At 33.8% G+C, this 20,585-nt stretch overlaps 1 protein-coding gene across 1 annotated transcript in view; it reads right to left on the minus strand.

Moving 5' to 3' along the window:
* RNF13 (ring finger protein 13) overlaps positions 1-20,585 on the minus strand; it is a 140,006-nt gene that overhangs the window by 29,969 nt on the left and 89,452 nt on the right. Inside the window, exons 6-7 of the mRNA XM_023508278.1 lie at positions 15,798-15,903; positions 9,436-9,529 (exon numbers count right to left, since the gene is read on the minus strand). Coding sequence (XP_023364046.1) covers positions 9,436-9,529; positions 15,798-15,903 — 200 coding nt within the window. The remainder of the gene's footprint in view (positions 1-9,435; positions 9,530-15,797; positions 15,904-20,585) is intronic.

Here is a 20,585-nt window from a genome sequence, read left to right on the forward strand (position 1 = left end):
TTTTTTGAGATAGAGTCTCACTATATTGGCCTCAGTAGAGTGCAATGGTGTCTCAGCTCACAGCAACCTCAAACTCTTGGGCTTAAGTGACTCTCTTACCTCAGCCTCTCAAGTAGCTGGGACCACAGGTGCCCACTACAACACTTGGCTATTTGTTGTTGTTGTTGTTGTAATTGTTGTTTAGCAGGCCTGGGCTAGGTTCAAACCCACAAGCCCCAGTGTAAGTGGCCAGTGCCCTAACCACTGAGGTACAGGCACCAAGCCTAAAAGAACTTCTTTGGAGAGGAGGAAGATGAAATATGTCAGAAACATGGATTTACATAAAAACGAAGAGTCTTAAGGAAGGAGTAAGTGAAGGTAAAATAAAAAGTTTTGTTTTTCTTATAACTTTACTTATAAACAAAAAAATAACAATTTGTTAAAATTATAACAATAATGTATTCAATAATATATACTTGTGAATGTATATACTTATACATAAGGGGGCTTGGATTAGTTGCAAATGTATACAGCAAAATCTAGGGAAACCCTTAAAAGATGTTTTTAAAAAGTATTACTGATATTCTAAGAAATAAAAGAACATGGAATCATACAAAATGATAAATTTTAGAATAGTAGGCAAAGACATAAGAAGAAACAAGAACAACAAATATAAAACAATAACAAATATAACAGATATTAATCCAACTATATCAATATTCACCTCAAATATCAATGCTCTTAATACAACAAATAAAACACAGATTGTCAGAGTAGATCAAAAAATAAGACACAGCTATATTTTGTAAAGAAGTAATCGACTTTAAGGATAAAGACACAATAAATTAAAACTAAAGGGATGGACAAAGATACCATGCTAATCAAAAGAAGTGGCAGTAACTGTATTTTCAGTCAAAGCACACTTCAGTGCATAAAAAATCATCACAGATTAGAAAGACATTACATAATAATAAAAGGATTGGGTTTCCAAGAAGTTACAACAATCCTTAAAGTGTATACACCTAATAACAGGATATCAAAATACATAGGGAATCAACTGATAAAAATACAAGGAGAAATAGATAAATCTACTATTACAGTTGAAGATTTCAACAACCTTCTATCTGAAAGGAAGAAACAAATTCAGCAAGCAGAAATCATCGAGGAAAGAGGTGAACTCAAGAGTACCACCAATCAACTAAATATATTTGACATATGGACTACTTCATCCACCAAGAAGCAGAATACACACTCTGCTCAAGTTCACATGGAATATTCACCAAGAGAGACCACATGCTGAAGCATAAAATAAACTTCAATAAATTTTTTTTTTGCAGTTTTTTTTGGCCAGGGCTGGGTTTGAATACACCTCCTCCAGCATGTGGGCCGGGGCCCTACTCCTTTGAGCCACAGTTGTCACCCAACTTCAACAAATTTTTAAAACTAGAAATCATGTAATGTCCTGCTTTCAGAATACAATGGAATTAAACTAGAAAGACATAAATACAGATATCTAAAAAATTTCCAAGTACTTAGAGATTAAAATCATACTTTTGAATAATAAATAAGTCAAAGAATAAATCTTAAGAGAAATTTTAAAATATTTTGACTTCAATAAAACAAAAATACATTGTATCAAAATTTGTGAAATGGAGTGATGTCACCAAAAAGGCAGAGTAGAAGCAGTCTGGCTTCACTTTCCCTCCAGAAAGATTTTCACCATCAATATCCCAAAACTCAAAACTGAAGCTATGAAAATCCCTGGTATTATAAAGCAGTGGAAAACTGTGAGCATAAAGCAAGAGCAATTACTTCTCTATCCACAGAGTGCATCCCACCACCACCACCAAGCTGCCACCATGCAGTAAAGTCTGCACACACTGCTAATTTCTAAAATAGAAAAATTAAAATCAAGAACAAGAGCCAGTACCCCACTTTCTTGGGTTCCTTTGCAGGAAAGCCATTTCTACCTCAACCCACAGTAAACACAGCAAGTACCTGAAGGGATAAAAAACCTAAGAGCAGCTATGGATGAACAGTGGAAGTGGGGCTAGCTAGCAACATCAGTGCAGGAAACTCAGGGCTGCTCTTCCTCGCAGCAAGAGACACCAGATCAGAAAGGCAGTTCAGCAGCACCATGCTCCTCAAGATATGGGATATGGGTCCTCAAGATATGAACTGAACTCTAGCCTTCCCACAGAGAAGGAGAAGCCCCTTTGTGAGCCTCCCCCACCCCACTGCCCTGAACTTTTGCAAAAACTATAATCAATCTAGGCTTACGGTGCCATCTAGTGGTAAAAAGCAGAAATTTAGGGCTAAGGGAACACAGTAGACAAACAACACAGATCCTCAAAACACATTTAACTAGAAAGACCAAACCAATACAGACAACGAAGACTGGAATAAATAACTAATCCTTCAATGCAAAAACACAGATATACATCCATAAGAAAGAACATAAAATTATGACCTCTCCCAAATTTACAAACAGGGAGCCAGTGACTGACTCTACTGACCCTAACAAGATAATGAGGTGTATGCTCTCAGATCAAGAGTTTAAAACAAGTTTTAAGGAAACTCAGTGAACTCCAAGATAGTACAGAAAAGCAATTCAGAAATTTATTCAAAAAGCTCAACACTCAGACAGAAATAATTTAAAAATTGAACAGAAATTCTGGAATTAGAAAATACACTGGCTGAAATGAAAACTTAACAAAAGGTTTTAGAAGCAGAACTGATCAAGCAAAGAAACAACATGAGATCAAACAGGCTATTTTAAGATACATACTAAAAGGAGAAAAAAGAAAACAGTGAAAAGGAATGGAGAATGTCTATGAAATCGAGAAAACATCCTAAAAGAGCAAAACTAATAATACTGGCTTTTAAGATGGAGTTGAAAAAGAACAGTGGTAGAAAGCTTATTCAAAGAAACTACAAATTTTCTAAACCTTGAGAAAGATATAAATACCTAGTTATGAGAAAGTAAAGGATCACCAGTTTCAACTGAAATGAGACTAGCCCAACCCATATAATAGTCAACCTCTCAAAGGTCAAGGACAAAGAGGATCCTAAAAGCAATAAGAAAAAAGAAGAAAGTAACATACAAAGGAGCTCTAACAGGTGTCTTTCTTACAACAGATGTCTCAGCAGAAACCACATTACAAGGGAGGAGTGGAATGACCTATTAAAAGTGTTAAAAAAGAAATGCCAACCAAGGATACTGTACCCAGCAAAGCTATCCTCCAAACAAGAGGGACAGATAAAAACTCTAGCAGACAAGTGAAGGCTGAGGAAATTTATCTACACCAGCCCCATCTTACAAGAAATACTAAAGGGAGTTGTTCAACCTGAAAAAAAGGGGCACTTATATACAAAAAAAAAAATCTGAAATTCTATAAAACTGGTAAAAATATGTACACAGATAAACTGACCAACTCCAAATCTCTAATATTGTAATTCTGCTGCATAAACCATTCATGTATCTAATGTGAAGACTAAAAGACAAATCTACTGAAAATAATAACAACAATAATTTGTTAAGAGCCAGTATAAAAAGATGGAAATTAAAACAACAAAAAGTCAAAATATATGAGGGATAAAATTAAAGTGTAGAGTTTTCAGGCTTTTCATGTTTGTTTCTTTTCTTTGTGATCAAAGTTATGTTGCCATCAGTTCAAAATAACTTGTTATAATTATAAAATTTTTGTAAGCCTCATAGTAACTACAAAGTAAAAATCTATAATAGATACACAAAGATAAAAAGCAAGGAATTAAAACATACTACCAGAGAAAAATACTTAACTATAAAGGAAGACAGTAACACAAGAAGAAAGTTAGAATAATGAAACAACTAAAAACAAGTAATAAAATGACAGAAATAAGTCCTCACCTATCAATAATACTGAATGTAAACACTTCAACTAAAAGTCACAGAGTGACTGAATAGAAAGAAAAACGGGAACCAATTATATATTCCCTATAAGAAACTCATTTTACTTATAAAAAAAACACATAGATTGAAAGGGAAAGGAAAGATATTTCATGCAAATGAAAACCAAAAAAAGAGCAGACAAAACAGACTCAAGTCATACCTTGTAAAAGAGACAAAGACTGTCACTACATAATGACAAAGGAGTCAATTCAATAGGGGGGTATAACAATTATAAATATATTTGCACCCAACACTATGGCACCCAAATATATAAAGCAAATACTGATAGCTCTAAAGGGAGTGATAGACTGCAATACAATAATAGTAGGAGACTTCTACACCCCATTTTCAGTAATGGACTGATTATCCAAACAGAAAATTAACAAAGAAATATGAAAATTATACTATATTGTAGACCAAATGAACCTAATTGATATTTTAAAAGCCTTTTATCCAACTGATGCAGAATATACATCTCCTCATCAGCACATGGAACATCCTCCAAATAGATTATATGTTAAGACACAAAATAAGTCTCAACAAATGAAAAAATCATATCAAGTATCTTTTCTGACCAAAATGGAATAAAACTAGAAATCAATAACAAGAGGAACCTTGGAAAATATACAAACACATGGAAATTAAATAACATGCTCCTGAATTAACAATGAGTCAATAAAGAAATTAAGAACCAAATTTAAAAAATCTCTTAGCTGGGAGCAGTGCTGCATGCCTGTAGTCACAGCTACTAAGATAGCTGAGGAAGGAGAATAATCTTGAGCCTAGGAGTTTGAATCCAGCCTGGTCAACATGATGAGACCTTCATCTCTAATAAATAATAATGATCATAACATACCAAAACCTATGGAACAAGCAAAAGCAATACTAACAGGGAAGTTTCCTATATTAAAAAAGCAGAAAGACTTCAAATAAACAACCTAACAATGCAACTCAAGGAATTAGGAACATTGAGAACAAACAAAATTGAACATTTGTACAAAAAAAAAAATAATATGAGAGAATATATTGAGACTAAAAAAAGATTGATGAAATGAAAAGATTTTTTTTGTAAGATAAACAGAAATACCAAACCTTTAATTAGAGTGAAAACACAAATAAAATCTGATACCACAGAAATACAAAGGATCATAAGGCAATATTGCAAATAACTATACATCAGCAATTGGAAAACCTAGAAAAAAATGGATAAATTCCAGGACACATACAATGCACCAAGACTGCACTATGAAGAAATAATTAAATGGCATGCTCCTGAATTAACGGCGGGTAAATTATTGTTTTACTACCGCTTTGACCTCATTACTCAGTATTGGTGAGTAGTGAGTAATGAGACAAATAGTGATTAACGAGATCAAAGCAGTAATAAAAAGTCTTCCAATGAAGAAAAACCCATGACTAAATAGCTTCACTGCTTAATTCTACCGAACATTTAAAGAAGAACCAATATCATTCTATTCAAACTATTCCCAAAAATCAAAGAGGAGGGAATACTTCTAAACTCATTCTATGGTGCCAGCATTACCTTGATACCAAAGTCAGAGACAAAACAACTAAAATTATAGACCAGTATCCCTTATGAATACAGATTTAACAATCCTCAACAAAATATTAGCAAACCAAACTCAACAGCACATTAAAAAGGTCATTCAATGTGATCAAGCGGGACTTATCCCAGGGATGCAAGGATAATCCTACACATGCAAATCAATAAATATGATGTATCACATTAACAGAATCAAGAACAAAACCACTTGATCATTTCAGTAGATGCTCAAAAAGCATTTGATAAGCTTCAACATCCTTTTCATGACAAAAACTCTCAATAAACTGGGTATAGAAGGAATGTGTTTCAAAATGATAAAAGTTGTATATTGCAAACCCACAGCTGACATCATATTAAACAGGAAAAAACTGAAAGCCTTTCCTCTAAGATCTGGAACAAAAACAAATATGCCCACTTCTACTACTTTTATTCAATATAGTACTAGAAGTCTGTGTCAAAGCAATCAGTCAAGAGAAGTCGAAGACACCAAAATTGGAAAGGAAGAGGTCAAATTAACCTTGTTTGTAGACAATATGATCACATATTTAGAAAACCTATTAATACCAAAAAACTGTTATAACTAATATATAAATTAAGTTGCAGAATAGAAAACTGACACACCAAAATCAATCACATTTACATATGTCAACAGTGAACAATGTGAAAAAGAAAGCAAATCTCATTTACTATAGCTACTAAGAATGTAAAATACCTAGAAATAAATTTAGCCAAAGAAATGAAATATCTCTACAAGGAAAACTATGAAACTGTGATGAAAAAAATTGAAAATGATACAAATGAATGGGAGTATTTCATGCTCATGGATAGGAAGAACTAATATTGTTAAAATATCGATACTACCCAAAGCAATCTATATTCAACACAATCCCTATCGAAATATCAATGCCAATCTTAACAGAACAGAAAAAACAATCCTAAAATTTATATAGAATCATAAAAGTTTCCAAACAGATAAAGCGATTCTGAGCAAAAAGAACAAAGCTGGAGGCATCACATTTTCTGACCTCAAATTATACTACAAAGCCATAGTCACCAAAACAGCATGATTCTGGCATAAAAACAAACATACAGACAAATGGAACAGAGCAAACAACTAAGAAATATATCCATGCACTTATATAGACAATTGATTTTCAACAAAGGTGCCAAGAACATAGATTGGGGAAGTGATAATCTCTTCAATAATTGATGTTAGTGAATTAAGCTAGTGATAGGACATTAAAGTGATAGGATATTTTAAGACAAAATAATTTTTTAAAATAATGTTAGGAAAACTCAATAACTACTTATAGAAGAATGAAACTAGATCCCCATCTCTCACTATATAAAAAGGCAAATCAAAATGGATTAAAGGCATAAATGTAAGACTTCAAACTTTGAAATTACTAGAAGAAAGCACAGGGGAAATATTTCAGAACACTGGTCTAAGGCAGTGGTTCTCAACTTTCCTAATGCTGCAATCCTTTAATATAGTTCCTGTGGGTCGTGACGCACAGGTTGAGATCAGCTGGTCTAAGGGTAAAGATTTGGGGGGGGATAAGACTTCAAAAATATAGACAACCAGGATTTCACAAAGCCATTATTAAAAGCTTCTACACAGCAAAACAAATAGTCAACAAAGTGATACAACCTGCAAAAAGGGGGGAAATATTTATAAACTATTTATCTGACAAGGGATTAATTATCAGAATACATAAGGGATTCAACTCAACTCAATAGCAAAAAAAAAAAAAAAAACCCACCAGCAAAGCAAACCAAAAAACTCCCAAATAACCTGTTTAAAAGACAAGGAAAAGATCTGAACAGACATTTCTCAAAAGAAGGGTTACAGGTATATGAAAAATGTTTAGTATCACTAATCATTAGGAAAATGCAAACGAGAACCACAAGAGCTGTATCTCACCTCAGTTGAAACGGCAGAAAATAAAGATCCTAATGAGGATGTGGAGAAAGGAGAATACTTGTTCACTGCTGTTGGGGATGTAAATCAGTACAGCCACTATGAGAAAATAGTATAGAGGTTCCTTAAAAAATGAAGAATGAGGTGGGCGCAGTGGTGCACGCCTGTAATCTCAGCACTCTGGGAGGCTGAGGAGGGAGGACCGCTCGAGCTCATAAGTTCAAGATTCGCTTGAGGGAAAGTGAGACCCCAACTCATTAAAAAAATGATAAAACCCAGCCAGGCGCCGCAGCGAGCGCCTGTAATCCCAGCAGCTTTGGAGGCTGAGGCAGCAGGATGCCCATAGCCAGAGTCTGAGGTTGCAGTGAGCTCAAACGCCACTGTCCTCAGCTCAGGGCACAGGGTGGAACTGTCTCGACAAAAAAAAAACAAGGAAAAAAAAATGAAGAATGAAACTACTATATGATCCAGCAATCCCACTGGATATATGCCCCAAAGAAAAAAATTTGTATACTGAAGAAATATCTCCCCATTTCTAGTCTAAGTGCACTTCAATATCCACACATACCCAGAATGTAAAGATTTCTTCATTTCCTCCACTGCTCCCAGCCCAAGCCACATTTGTAGCACAGATTACTTTAATAACTTCCTATCTAATCTCTCCACTTGTACCCTTGACCCTCTATAGCCTATTCTTAACATGCAAGCATTTAAGCATCCTTTTAACATTTAATTAGATGCTATCTTTCCCCTCTGTTCAAAATCCTACAATGACTACTCATCTTATTCAGAGGAAAACAAACTATGCATCCCCATTTTCACCCAGGACAATATCATTTTTTAAAAACCTTCCATAAGCACACAAAATGAAGCCTAAAAAAGTGATCCCTAAAACTAGTCTTCAAACTAGTTCTGATCTATAAACAAATATTAACTAATCCATACCGTCTCATAACAGCACGGTACATTTTTATAAATATCCTTGTCTATTTATTTTAACATGATCTTCTTTTTCCTATTTTTGCTTTGTTGTTAAATGTTTTGCTTTTAATGGTAATGGTAACTGTATTTTTTTTAAGGGTCTTGCTCTGTTGTCCACACTGGAGTACAGTGGCATGACCATAGCTTACTGTAACCTCAAATTCCTATGCTCAAACAATTCTATTCTTCTGCCTCAGTATCCCAAATTAGTGAGACTATCGGCATGTGCCACCACACTAGCTAAGTTCTATTATTTTGTAGAGATGGGGTTGTGCTATGTTGCCCAGGCTTATCTTGAACTCCTGGCCTCAGGTGATCCTCCTGCCTTAGCGTCCCAAAATACTAGGATTACAGGTGTGAGCCATTGCACCTGGCCCAATGGTAGGTTTTTATTTTTTATTACTTGAAAAATAAAAATTGAACTATGTTTTAAAGTCTTCTCTGTTTTCTTCTTCCATTCCCTATACTCTTCCTTTGCTGAACTAAAAAACAGAACATTTTTATAGGTATATGAAAGTGAAAAGTCTGGGAAGTAACTGATCAGAGGATTTAACAAGCATGTACCTATAATAATAGCTCACTAAAGCATAGAGAGGGGAAACTACATTGACTACAGTCCCACACCTCTTCTCAGCTCCGTCAACAGTGGGTATGTGACATTAAATTCCTAGCATCTCTGACACTCTATTTCCTCACCTATAAAGGAGGGATAATAACAATACTCATTTCTTAGAAGTATGAAAATTAAATGAGATGAAAATATATTAATATCCAATAGGTACCTATGCGTTTAATTAATGCAACACTACACAGTGGTAAATGGGGAGAAGAGGGTAGGAGGGAAGTCAGTGGGAGCAGACAAAACCAGTACAGAAAAGTATTTTATTCACTAACATTATTTAGAACTAATTTGGATATTTTTAGGGGAGTTAAACGTTTAGAATAAGACTTGATGGGAAAAATAGTCTGAGCACTTAAAAACATCTTATTGGAGAACAACATATTCATAAAATATGCACAACCAAGGGTGATTATTTAGAAAAGAAAAATACTACTTACCTTTTTTGAATTTATGTATAGGTAGTTTCTTAAGTTGATCTTTACGAAGCCTGTTTCTTCTAGCTCTATGTCTGTCCTGGACAAATTTTGTGATCTAACAATGAAAGAGGGAAAAAAAAGAGTCAGATATTAAACATACAAATAGAAAATGGCCATTAAAATAATGAATCTTTTAAGTTTCTGGATACCTGCTGCAAATCAATACAATTTATTTAAAATCTAATCATAATACTACAAATTAAGGGATTACATTCCATTAGTGATTAGTTAACTCATAAATTATCCTTTGAATTTTTTATTCATTGACCCGAAGTATCTTTAACTTGCTGATAGAGACATTATAAATAACACATACGGGTTCGCTTGCAAAAATACAAACAATAGACTATGAGTTACAAAGGCTTCAATAGGTCGAAAAGAACAGGATGGTTGAAATTCTTGTATGTTAAAATTATTCTTACACTAATAAAATTATCAAACATACACTTAGTAGTTACTGCAATTTTAGTCCTAGAAGCACAAGAGTCAGACCTAAGATATTAATAGAACAATTCCACTACAAGTATTCATATATGCCAAATAAAATATAAAAAATATTTTAAACTATAAATTGCTGTGCTTATAAGAATAAAAGGGAAGTCATGGGACAGAACCAAATACCAAAAGCCTCACCCAAAAAAAAGAAAAATTTGACAAATTCGACTACATCAAAGGTAAGAATTTCTGTCCTCAAAAGGTACTGTTTAAAAATAAAAGACAAGCCACAGACTAGGAGAATATATTTGCAAATTGCATACATGATAATAGATCAGTATCCTAAATATATAAAGAACTCTCAAAATTCAATAATAAGAAAACAAGTACACCAAAGGCAAAAAAAAATGAACAAAATATTTGAAGACACTTCACCACATGAGGTATATGAACAGCAAATAAACATCTGAAGGGATGCTCAACATCAGTAGTCAACAGAAAAGCAAAAATTCAAATCGTAAATACTACTGCTACACATCTGTTAGAATGAGCAAAATTTAAAAGACTGCCTACACTAAGCGTTGGCATGGAGGTGAGTATTCTCTCACAGTGGGACAATAAAATGGTACAAACACTTTAGAAAAGAGCTTAGCAATTTCTTATAAATTTAAACACACATTTTTCATATGACCCAATCATCCCACTCATAGTTATATTTCCTCAGTACAAATAAAAGTATTATATATTTCCATGCTACAACTTGAATACAAATGTTCATGTCAGCTTTATTTGTAATAGCCTAAAACTAGAAACAACCCAAATGTCCAGCAACAGGTTAATGGATAAACAAACTGTGGTACAGTCACACAATAGAATACTACCCAGCAATACAAAGGAATGAATAATTAATAAATTCAGTAACATGTATCAATCTCAAAATAGTTGTGCTGAGAAAAAGAAGGCAGACACAAAAATATGTAATTTATGATTACATTTATATGAAGTTGTAGAAAATACAAAGTAATCTATAGTGATCAAAATTAGATTTGTGGTTGCCTAACGATGGAGGAGGGAAGACCTAAAAAAAAATTGGAAGGGGTGAGAGGGAGGTATACCAAAGAGCATTAGGAGAATTTGGGGGCAATCAATATTCCATTTCTTGATTGTGGTGGTTATATCTATATCAAAACTTACCAAAGTATATAATTTGAATATGTATATTTTTTTTAAGTTTAATAGTAACCACTAACCCCCCCCCAAGAATATAACATAAGCTTTCAAATCAATAGGAGACAGAGAGGGAGAGAAAGTAAAAGTTAAATAATCCAAATTTACATAGCAAAAAAAAAAATAGAATAAAAAGTAAACAAAAGAAACTAAATATATGTGATCATAATAAATGGAAATGAATTAAATTCACCAGTGTTTTAAAGGAGTATATCATACTATATAAGAAAAAAATTCAGGGCAGTGCCTGTGGCTCAAAGGAGTAGGGCGCCAGCCCCATATGCTGGACTCAGCCCCAGACAAAAACTGCAAAAAAAAAAAAAAAAAAAAAGGAAAAATATTCAAACCATATACTATTTATAAGGAAGAAGACTAAAACTGAATAATGACATAGATGACAAAAATCAAAGCAAAAAATAAAGGGCAAGGTAAAGCTACACCATGAAAATATTGAACAGCGCCTATGGCTCAAAAGGGTAGGGCACTGGCCCCATATGCTGGAGGAGGCAGGTTCAAACCCAGCCCCAGGCAAAAATAAAATAAAATAAAATAAAAGTATTTAAAAAAAATACTAAACAAACCAAAAAAAAAAAGAAAATAGTAAACAAACAAAAAAAAGCTGATTCATCAAGTTAAATATAATTTAAAGCAAAAAGCAGTATTGAGAGAGAATTACACAATGATAAAAAGGACACTTTACCTCAAAAATGACAAATTTATGGGAGAAATATACAAATTCACAAGCTCAGCAACTTATAGTTCAAGCAGACAAAAAATTTAGGAGACTATTGACTCATGCTATTCAACATGGTAGCTCCCAGGTACATGTGACCTGGATATAGCTAGTCTGAATGGAGATGCACTGTAAGTACAAAATACAGAATAGATTACAAGATTTAATATGAAAAGAATATAAAAATATCATTTACAATTATTTATCTTAATTAAATGCTGAAATCCATTTTATACTTATTGGGTTAACAAATACAGTATTAAAATTAATCTCACCAGTTTCTTTATATCTTTTTAAAAATTTACCTACCAGAAAACTTTAAATTACAATAAAATGTGGCTCACAATATTGTTCTAAGTGGAATCAGTATTATCCCTTGTGACTAGCTTATTTCAGTCAGCATAATGTCTTCAAGTTTCATGTAGCTTACGTCAGGATTTCCCTCCTTTATAGTGCTGTTCGTAGTATATACATACCACAGTTTATTTATCCATTCATCTACCAACGTACACTTGAGTTGCTTCCATCTGTGGCTATTATGAATAATGCTACTAATGACTACTGTTGTACAAATACCTGTGCATGTCTTTGCTTCATTTTGGCATATACCTGAATGTGGGACTGCTAGATCATACGATAATTCTATGCTTCAATCTTTTCTTTTCTTTTTTTTTTTTTTTTGAGACAGATTTTCACTTTGTTGCCCTGAGTAGAGTACTGTAAAGTCATAGCTCACAGCAACCTCAAACTCCTGGGCTCAAGTAATTCACTTGCCTAAGCCTCCCTAGTAGGTGAAACTACAAGCACCCACCACAACACCTGGCTATTTTTTTTTTTTTTAAGAGACGAGGGGGTGGGGGTGTGTGTGTCTCACTCAGGCTGGTCTTGAACATGTGAGCTCAACTTACAAGCTCAGCCTCCCAGAGTGCTAGGATTATAGGTGTGCGCCACCAAACCTGGCCAGGATTGCCTAGTTTTAATGTCAAGATTATTCTGGCCCCATAAAACTAAAGCTTTCTTTTATATGGATATTCAGATTGCTAATATTTTAAGATTTTTGTATCTGTTCCAACTGTAAGATTACTCTATATTAGAAAATTTAATAATCCAAAAATGTAAAGACAAAATCTACACATCATAATCAGATAGGATTTATCTCAGGAATACAAAGATTTTTTTTTAATTTACAAAACAATATAATGAACATGGTCAGAGAGAGAGAGAAACCAAAGGTCATTACAAGAGTTAGAAGGCATATATTAGTAATTCAGTACCCATTTTTTAAAAAATAAGCAAATAAAAATCTGGTTGCTTTACTTCCAATCCTTATACTGCTTGTTTTTCTTGTTTTACCAGAAATCAAATAGGAAGTACAAGAGATGTCCATTTTCTATTTTTGAATGCTACTACAGTGTTTCACCACTTAATAATGTTTATTCTAAGTTGTTTAGTCTATAGTCTTTATAGCATAAGGTTATTTACTTCTCTTAGTTTGCCAAGAGTATTTTTTGTTTGTTGTTTGTTTTTCTGATTTATTCTAAATTTCCTTGTTTCTACACTGAAAACCTAAGAAAATCAAAAACTACAAATTAAACAAATGTATAGATATGTAATCATTATAGTAAATATAAAGACAAATAATGTCCAGTGCCCAGATCTTGGTTTGTAAATGCAATTGTCCAATAAAAGGAACCAGGGCTCCTTGAAAAAATGTCTGATTCTAGAGCTAGGACAAGAAAAATAAATGACAAGTCTGAAGCACCTTAAAGTATCGAACAGTAGCAAAGAAATTCTTAAATACTAGAGGACAGGGTCTGTCAAAGGGAAAAGAAGACGTAGCCTCACAGAGTTCCCCTTGGCCAAAGTTCATATGATTTAAGAAACAAAAATAATATAGTACTGGATTATAACCCAAGTATAAAGTAAATATGCACAACTGCATACTAATATAAATGACTGAATAAATAAATAAATGCTCAGAAGAGAAAAAAATCTTCCTTATAGAAGAATTCTAAATAATAGATGTATAGAATACATACACCCCTCCAGGAGATGTAGCTTAATACCTGCAGTTCTCCAAAGAGTAGGTGATTCTTGGTGTCTCACTCCCAAAGAAAGAATCGAGTAGGAAAAGAGAAAATGATTAACTTTACAGTGGGGACCCTCAGCAAACACTACCCTAATGAAGGAATGATGGTTAACATTATCACTGATGTTCTGCAGATACCACATATACCCTAATGTGATACGATGAGAATGGACTTCATCTCTGTGACGTTTTTTTGAAAAACCATATAGCCCCGTCTATGAGAAAAAGATCAGATTGAAGGACCTTGTATGGAAACCTTGTCAGTACTCCTCAAGATTGACTGTGGCCACAATAAACAACGACACACTAAGAAACTGTGATGGATCAGAGGAAACTGGGAAAACCTTTCAACAAATGTGGTGCCCAGGACTAGACAACGAAACAGACAGCTAAATCCAAACAAAGCTGTGGAGTTTGGTTAATAATAATGTACCATTGTCAGTTTCTTAGTGTAGGCAAAAGTTCCATGATGATGTAAATGTTAAAAATAGGGAAACTAGATGAAGGATATATAGGAACTCTCTTCTTTGCTACTTTCCTATAAATCCAATATTATTCGAAAATTAAAAGTTTATTTTAAAAAATCAAGAACATTCTTATGCAACATATCCTAATAATAACCAACTAGAAAATACTATATAATTTCAAAAATCCCTTTCATTACATCAAGAAACCTACTACTATATAAGTCTAACAAAAATCATGTAAAATATTTACAGGAGAAAAATTTTATTAAACTGACAGATATGAAAGACCTAAATAAAATTTTTAAAAATACTATAGCATCATGGGAAAACTAAACATTTTAAAGATGGCACCAAATCTTTAATCTATATATTCAATACTATGATAAGCTCATTGAAGGTTAATATAAATATTCTTTATGATAAAAATGTTAGAATAGTGGGACTGTATTATATATTTGCAAATCTATTTTAATATTTGTCTAAATAAAACACAAAGGGATTTTCATATCTTCTTCTGTCTTCAAATATTTTGATATTACATATGATGTAGCCTCTGGAAACCTCCATTTCAAACCCCTAAAATAATGATAATGACAGATGCAATAATATCTCAGGTATATTGTGAAAATAATTTTGGCCTTGCCAAAACCTGCTAAAAGTCCTGGGACCATACTTTGGTAACTACTGTTTCAAAGAAACAACATTTCATTGCCCCTTAACTTAAACTTTTTAAAGTTTAATATAAAATTTTTCAAACATACAGAAAAATTAAAGAATTATATAATAAATACATACATATATATATACCACCTGGATTCTACAATCAACATTTTACTATACTTTTTATCACGTGTCTATCCATCCCTCTATCTATCTACCCATCAATACATCTTACTTCTTCCCTCTTAAGTTTTTACAATGCATTTCAAAGTATTTGAGGATATTAGAATAGATCTCCCAGAACACTGCAGCATGCATATCATTACTTAGAGCTCAGTATTTTTTTACAGTTCTTTTGTTTTAGTTTGAGGTAAAACTTACATACAACACAGTACACAAAACTTAAGTGTATAATTTTATGGATTTAGACAAATGCTACATATTTGTGCAACCAAGTTTCTATCACGATACAGAACATGACTCTTGCCCCAGAAAGTTCCCTCAGACCCTTTTAAGTAATTCTCTTATCCTCCATCTAATGCCTCTAGAGGCAATCACCATTTTGATTTTTTCCTATTCAGATTATCTTTGTCTTCATAAAAATGAATTCTTACAATACATACTCTTTCATATAAGCATTCTCTCACTCCATACAACATTTTTTAGATTCACCCATATAATTTTTTAAAAATTATTAAGTGAATTTACCTACCATGAAAATAACTATCAAGATGAGACAGATGCCCACTATGATAAGGAAAGGGATCAGATAGTACTCCAGAGGAAGACTAAATTCTGGAACTAAGACAACATGGCCCCTAGAAGAAAATCAAAATAATTGAGAAACAGTTAAGAGTTGTTAAATTATGAGGTAATTAATAATTAAAAATAAGGAAAATTATTTCTTTAAACAGACATGTAGACAATACAATTCAATCTACTACATACATATCATTTTCTGATATATGACTTCCAATTATTTAAGAAATCCTTTTTATATATCTTTAAGTCTATTTTAGGTATTTTTCACATCACTTGCCTATAAATTAAAAGCAGCTCTTAGTTGAGGTAAAGGAAATTGGCCAATTAATACTTAAACTGTGTCTTAGAGAGACGTTTACTTACTGAATTTAATAACCTGGGTAACATTTTATATGCAAAATCAGCATAAATAACAATGACAGTACTTGGGTATCACCTTAGCAAGAATGCATACCTCGGCCAAATCACTGTTCACTAGTTCTTCCTGAGGAGAAACTCTAGAGACACTACTGATGAAAAGTATACTCATTCCTCCCTGTCTGCTGTACATGTACTATTATCCTAGGTACAGTGGACATAGCCACTATACCCTACATTCATCTGTGAGATACGGAGTAAGAAACTAATGTTATCAATTACTGTGATATTAAAAGAATTAAAAAGGATTCATGAAATAAAACTATGATCAGAATAAGTGCATTATTTGTGTTGCATGAGCAAATTTTACATGATATCAAAACCTATGTGTTAAAAATCTCTCTAGTCTAGGGAAAAGTCTAGATAATGTTCAGTAATATGACTCATCTCTCCACTGGGTCCACTGTGCTGCTAGACTAGGGTGTGGCCAGCAATGCTACTCTGTTATCCACTGATGGATGTTTTTTTTAGGTAATGAAGCCACATACTTCATAACAAAGGTTTAATACAAAAAAAATCCTCAGTATAAAAGGAAATAAAAATAGATTTCCTCCTTCTTCTCATATAGAGGTGCTCAGGACATCATAGTACTTAAGACAAATAACATAAAACCGAATGATTTGTATTCTAAAGCTATTTTTAAATTGTCATGCTATTATTTATTATACTCACATATAGGGATCTATAGTAAGCTTCCAGCAAAACAAAACACAGAAAATATAATGGCCAGAATTTCCTCCTAATTAAATACTTTTCAAAAATTGCTAGGGTTGCCAGAAACAAATAGCTTTTTACTCTAATCACTTTCTAGCAGAATATGGGATGACAAAGGATTTCATATGCATTTTTGTATCTTTGGATAAAATACTAAAGTACCTGATGTATCCTCAACATAAAAAAGGGAAAATCAGCAGCAGCAGGTCTGGGCTGCTCTATTTGGTACCATCACTCCCAGCACGAGGCTAGCCAGTCTGTAAATAATGTCCCCATTCTTGTCTCACGCTCTCTGAAACTGTCCTGAGCCAGTGGTACCTCTTTTAAGTCATACAGACATTTCCATGACATACAAATCCTTTGCAAATTCCTTACCCCCATCTATCAACTTGCTATACGTTAAAAATTAACCCTATCGGGGTCTAGAAGCCATACCACTGTGTATCCTAAATTTAACTCACTGTAGCTTCTTAATATCTCAGAAGAAGGAATGCCTACACCTCACATATTGTTTTTCTTCTGTTTTTATATTTATGACTTCTTAAAGCACATTCAGCCTGAATAAGATAAAGAAACAATCCCTGTCCTATAAGACAAGCCTCACAGTTGTTCAGAAATGAACAGAGCTGCTATGTGAGAAGCAAGTAGGAAAAAAAAAGAAGTCCCAGGGTACAGGAAATTAAGACACTTTACTAGAAACATTCTCTGTGTTTGACACTACAGAAATGGAATCAATACCGGAATTTTCCAGTAAGTACTGCGTTCGGCTTCATAGGTGTAGGTTCTAAATCTAATACTCTGCATGTCCTATTAATGCTCCCCTGCTATATCTCAAGCCCATTCAGTTTACTGTCAAAATCTATTGTGAGGATTTTAAAGGGTACATAACTGATAAAAGGTTTCTGTATCAAAAGATACATAAGACATGAAGACACTGCTTTTTTTTATAACCAAATTGCTGACAGTGGATGTGGTGACAGTGATAATACAGGGTGGAGAATTATAACAAAGTATCAGTCCTTTGGCTTCATTTTTATTTCCTGTGTCTTCCCAGGTCTCCAAAACTGAGCCTACAGATTCGTTCTTATCCTTCTCCCAAATTAATCTGTGTATGAGTAAGAATTTATGTAAACAGTCTCAGTAAGTATTTTTACCAGAATGCCTCCATGTTCACCCCTAAATACAGTATACCTCATGAGCTCTGCAGCTAAGATTTGATCACTGAAGCAGAGTCCTAAGCAACCTAGAAAACAGGATCTTAATCTTTGTGAGAGTTCCCAGGCTAATTTCAAACAAGCTGCATAGTTTTAAGCTTTATAACAATAATCTGTCTAATTTCCCCATCCCTCTATTGACACATGAAATCTTGTCTGTTTTTTCTCACATTCAAACCCCACCAAACTGCTGAGCCTCAGTAGATTTACAGCCATACGCCAGAGCCCCTGTCCCACAGACCAACTTTCCAGGCAACACCTGTGTTCAGCCTAATTGCTGGACACCCAACTCTTTCTGCTTACTATTTGCTTGAACTTGTCCCTTTCAGACAAAGCTCATAACTGCCTCACCAAAAAATCCTATATCCCTTTATAGACAGGCCCAATGCTTAGTTCTATGTCCCATTTGTCTGGCTAGGCACACTGTAGCCAAAGCAATCAGGCAAGAGAAAGAAATAAAGGACATACAAATTGGAAAAGCAGAGGTCAAACTATCCCTATTTTCCAGTGATATGACCTTATATCTAGAAAACCCTACACACTCCATTAAAAGATTCCTAGAATTTATAAATTCAATATTGTCTCAGGTTACAAAATTAATGTCCATTAATCAGTAGCCTTTCTATAGAGTCCTAACAGTCAAGCTAAGAGTCAAATCAAAGACTCAATATCATTTACAGTAGCTGCAAAGAAAATAAAATACCTAAGAAAACACCTAAGCAAGGAGGTGAAAGATCTCTGCAAGAAGAACCATAAAACAGTGATGAAAGAAGTCACAGATGACACAAACAAATGGAAAAGCATCCCATGCTCATGGAGTGGAAGAATCAACACTGTTAAATGTCCATATTGCCCAAAATGATATACAGATTCAACACAAATCCCATCACAATACCAACATCATTTCACAGACCTAGAAATAAATAACCCTATACTTCATATGGAACCAAAAAAGAGCTTACCTAGCCGAACAATCCTAAGCAAAAAGAACAAATCTGGAGACATCGCATTACCTGACTTCACATTATAGTGCAACAAGGCGATAGTAACCAAAACAGCATGGTACTTGTATAAAGGTAGACATATAAAACAGAAGAACAGAACAGAGAACCCAGAAATAAAGCCATATAGCTACAAATTATTTTTGAAGAAGCAGGCAAAAACATACATGGGGAAAGGAGGCTCTATTTAACAAATGGTGCAGGGAAAAACTGGACAGCCACATGCACAAGAGTGAAGCTGGATCTCTATTCCTCACCATTTACAAAAATCAACTCAAAATAAATTAAAGACTTACATGTAAGATCTGAAACCATAAAAATCAAGAAGAAAATGTAGGAAAAACTCTTCTGAACATTGGCCTTGTCAAAAGCACATATAGAAACAACAAAAATAAACAGACTTAATTAAATTAAAATGATTCTGAACATCAAAAGAAATAATCAATAGACAACCTACAGAAGAGAATATTCACCAAGTATACAGCTGAAAAAGAGCTAATATCCAGCATCTACACTGAACTCAAACGAATCAACAAGAAAAAAGAATAATAACCCCTTCAAAAAGTAGGCAAAGACAGACAGATTCTGTCCAAAAGAAGATAGACAAATGGCCAACACACATATGAAAATATGCTCAATATTGCTAATCATTACGGAAACACAAATTATAACCACAATGAGATACCACCCTATCCCTATCAGAATGGCCATTATTTAATATTAAAAGTCAAAAACAATAGACGTTGGTGCAGATGCAGTGAAAAAAGAAAGAGTATACACTATTGATGAGAATGTAAACTGGTACACCCTCTATGGAAAGCAGTATGGAGACTCTGCTCCACCTTTAAAGAGCCAAAAGTAGACCTATTATTTGATCCAGCAACTCCACTACTACATAGCTACCCAAGGGAAAAAAAGTGATTTTAAAAAAAGAACCTGCACGCAAATGTTTCTAACAGCACAATTCACAATTGCAAAGATACAAAATCAACTTATCAACTTAACTGCCCATCAACTGAGGAATGGATATATGATGTGGTATATATGATCATAAAGTAGAGTAATAGACAGTGAAAACTAAGCAGAGGGAGACAGTGGGCAGGGTTAGGAAAAAACAATCTACCTATCAGGTATGGTATACGCTACTCTGGTGACAGGTACACTGAAAGCCCTGACTCTAACATTACCCAACTCATACACACGCAAAAACATCTGTATCTCTTAAAGCAAAACAAAACAGAACTGCACGTTAGTGTCCTACTACTCAAGGAAGCCTCCAGAAAAGATCCCTATAGGCCAATGGGAGGTGAGCTGGGAGGTGCTTTGTGTTTCTGCAATGGATGCACATCTTCATCTTCAATGTATCTCTTAGAAAAGCAAAACAAGGCTTGG

The sequence above is a fragment of the Otolemur garnettii genome, unplaced genomic scaffold, assembly GCF_000181295.1.
Source record: "Otolemur garnettii isolate 467f Iridium unplaced genomic scaffold, OtoGar3 scaffold00236, whole genome shotgun sequence".
Taxonomy (NCBI): Eukaryota; Metazoa; Chordata; class Mammalia; order Primates; family Galagidae; genus Otolemur; species Otolemur garnettii.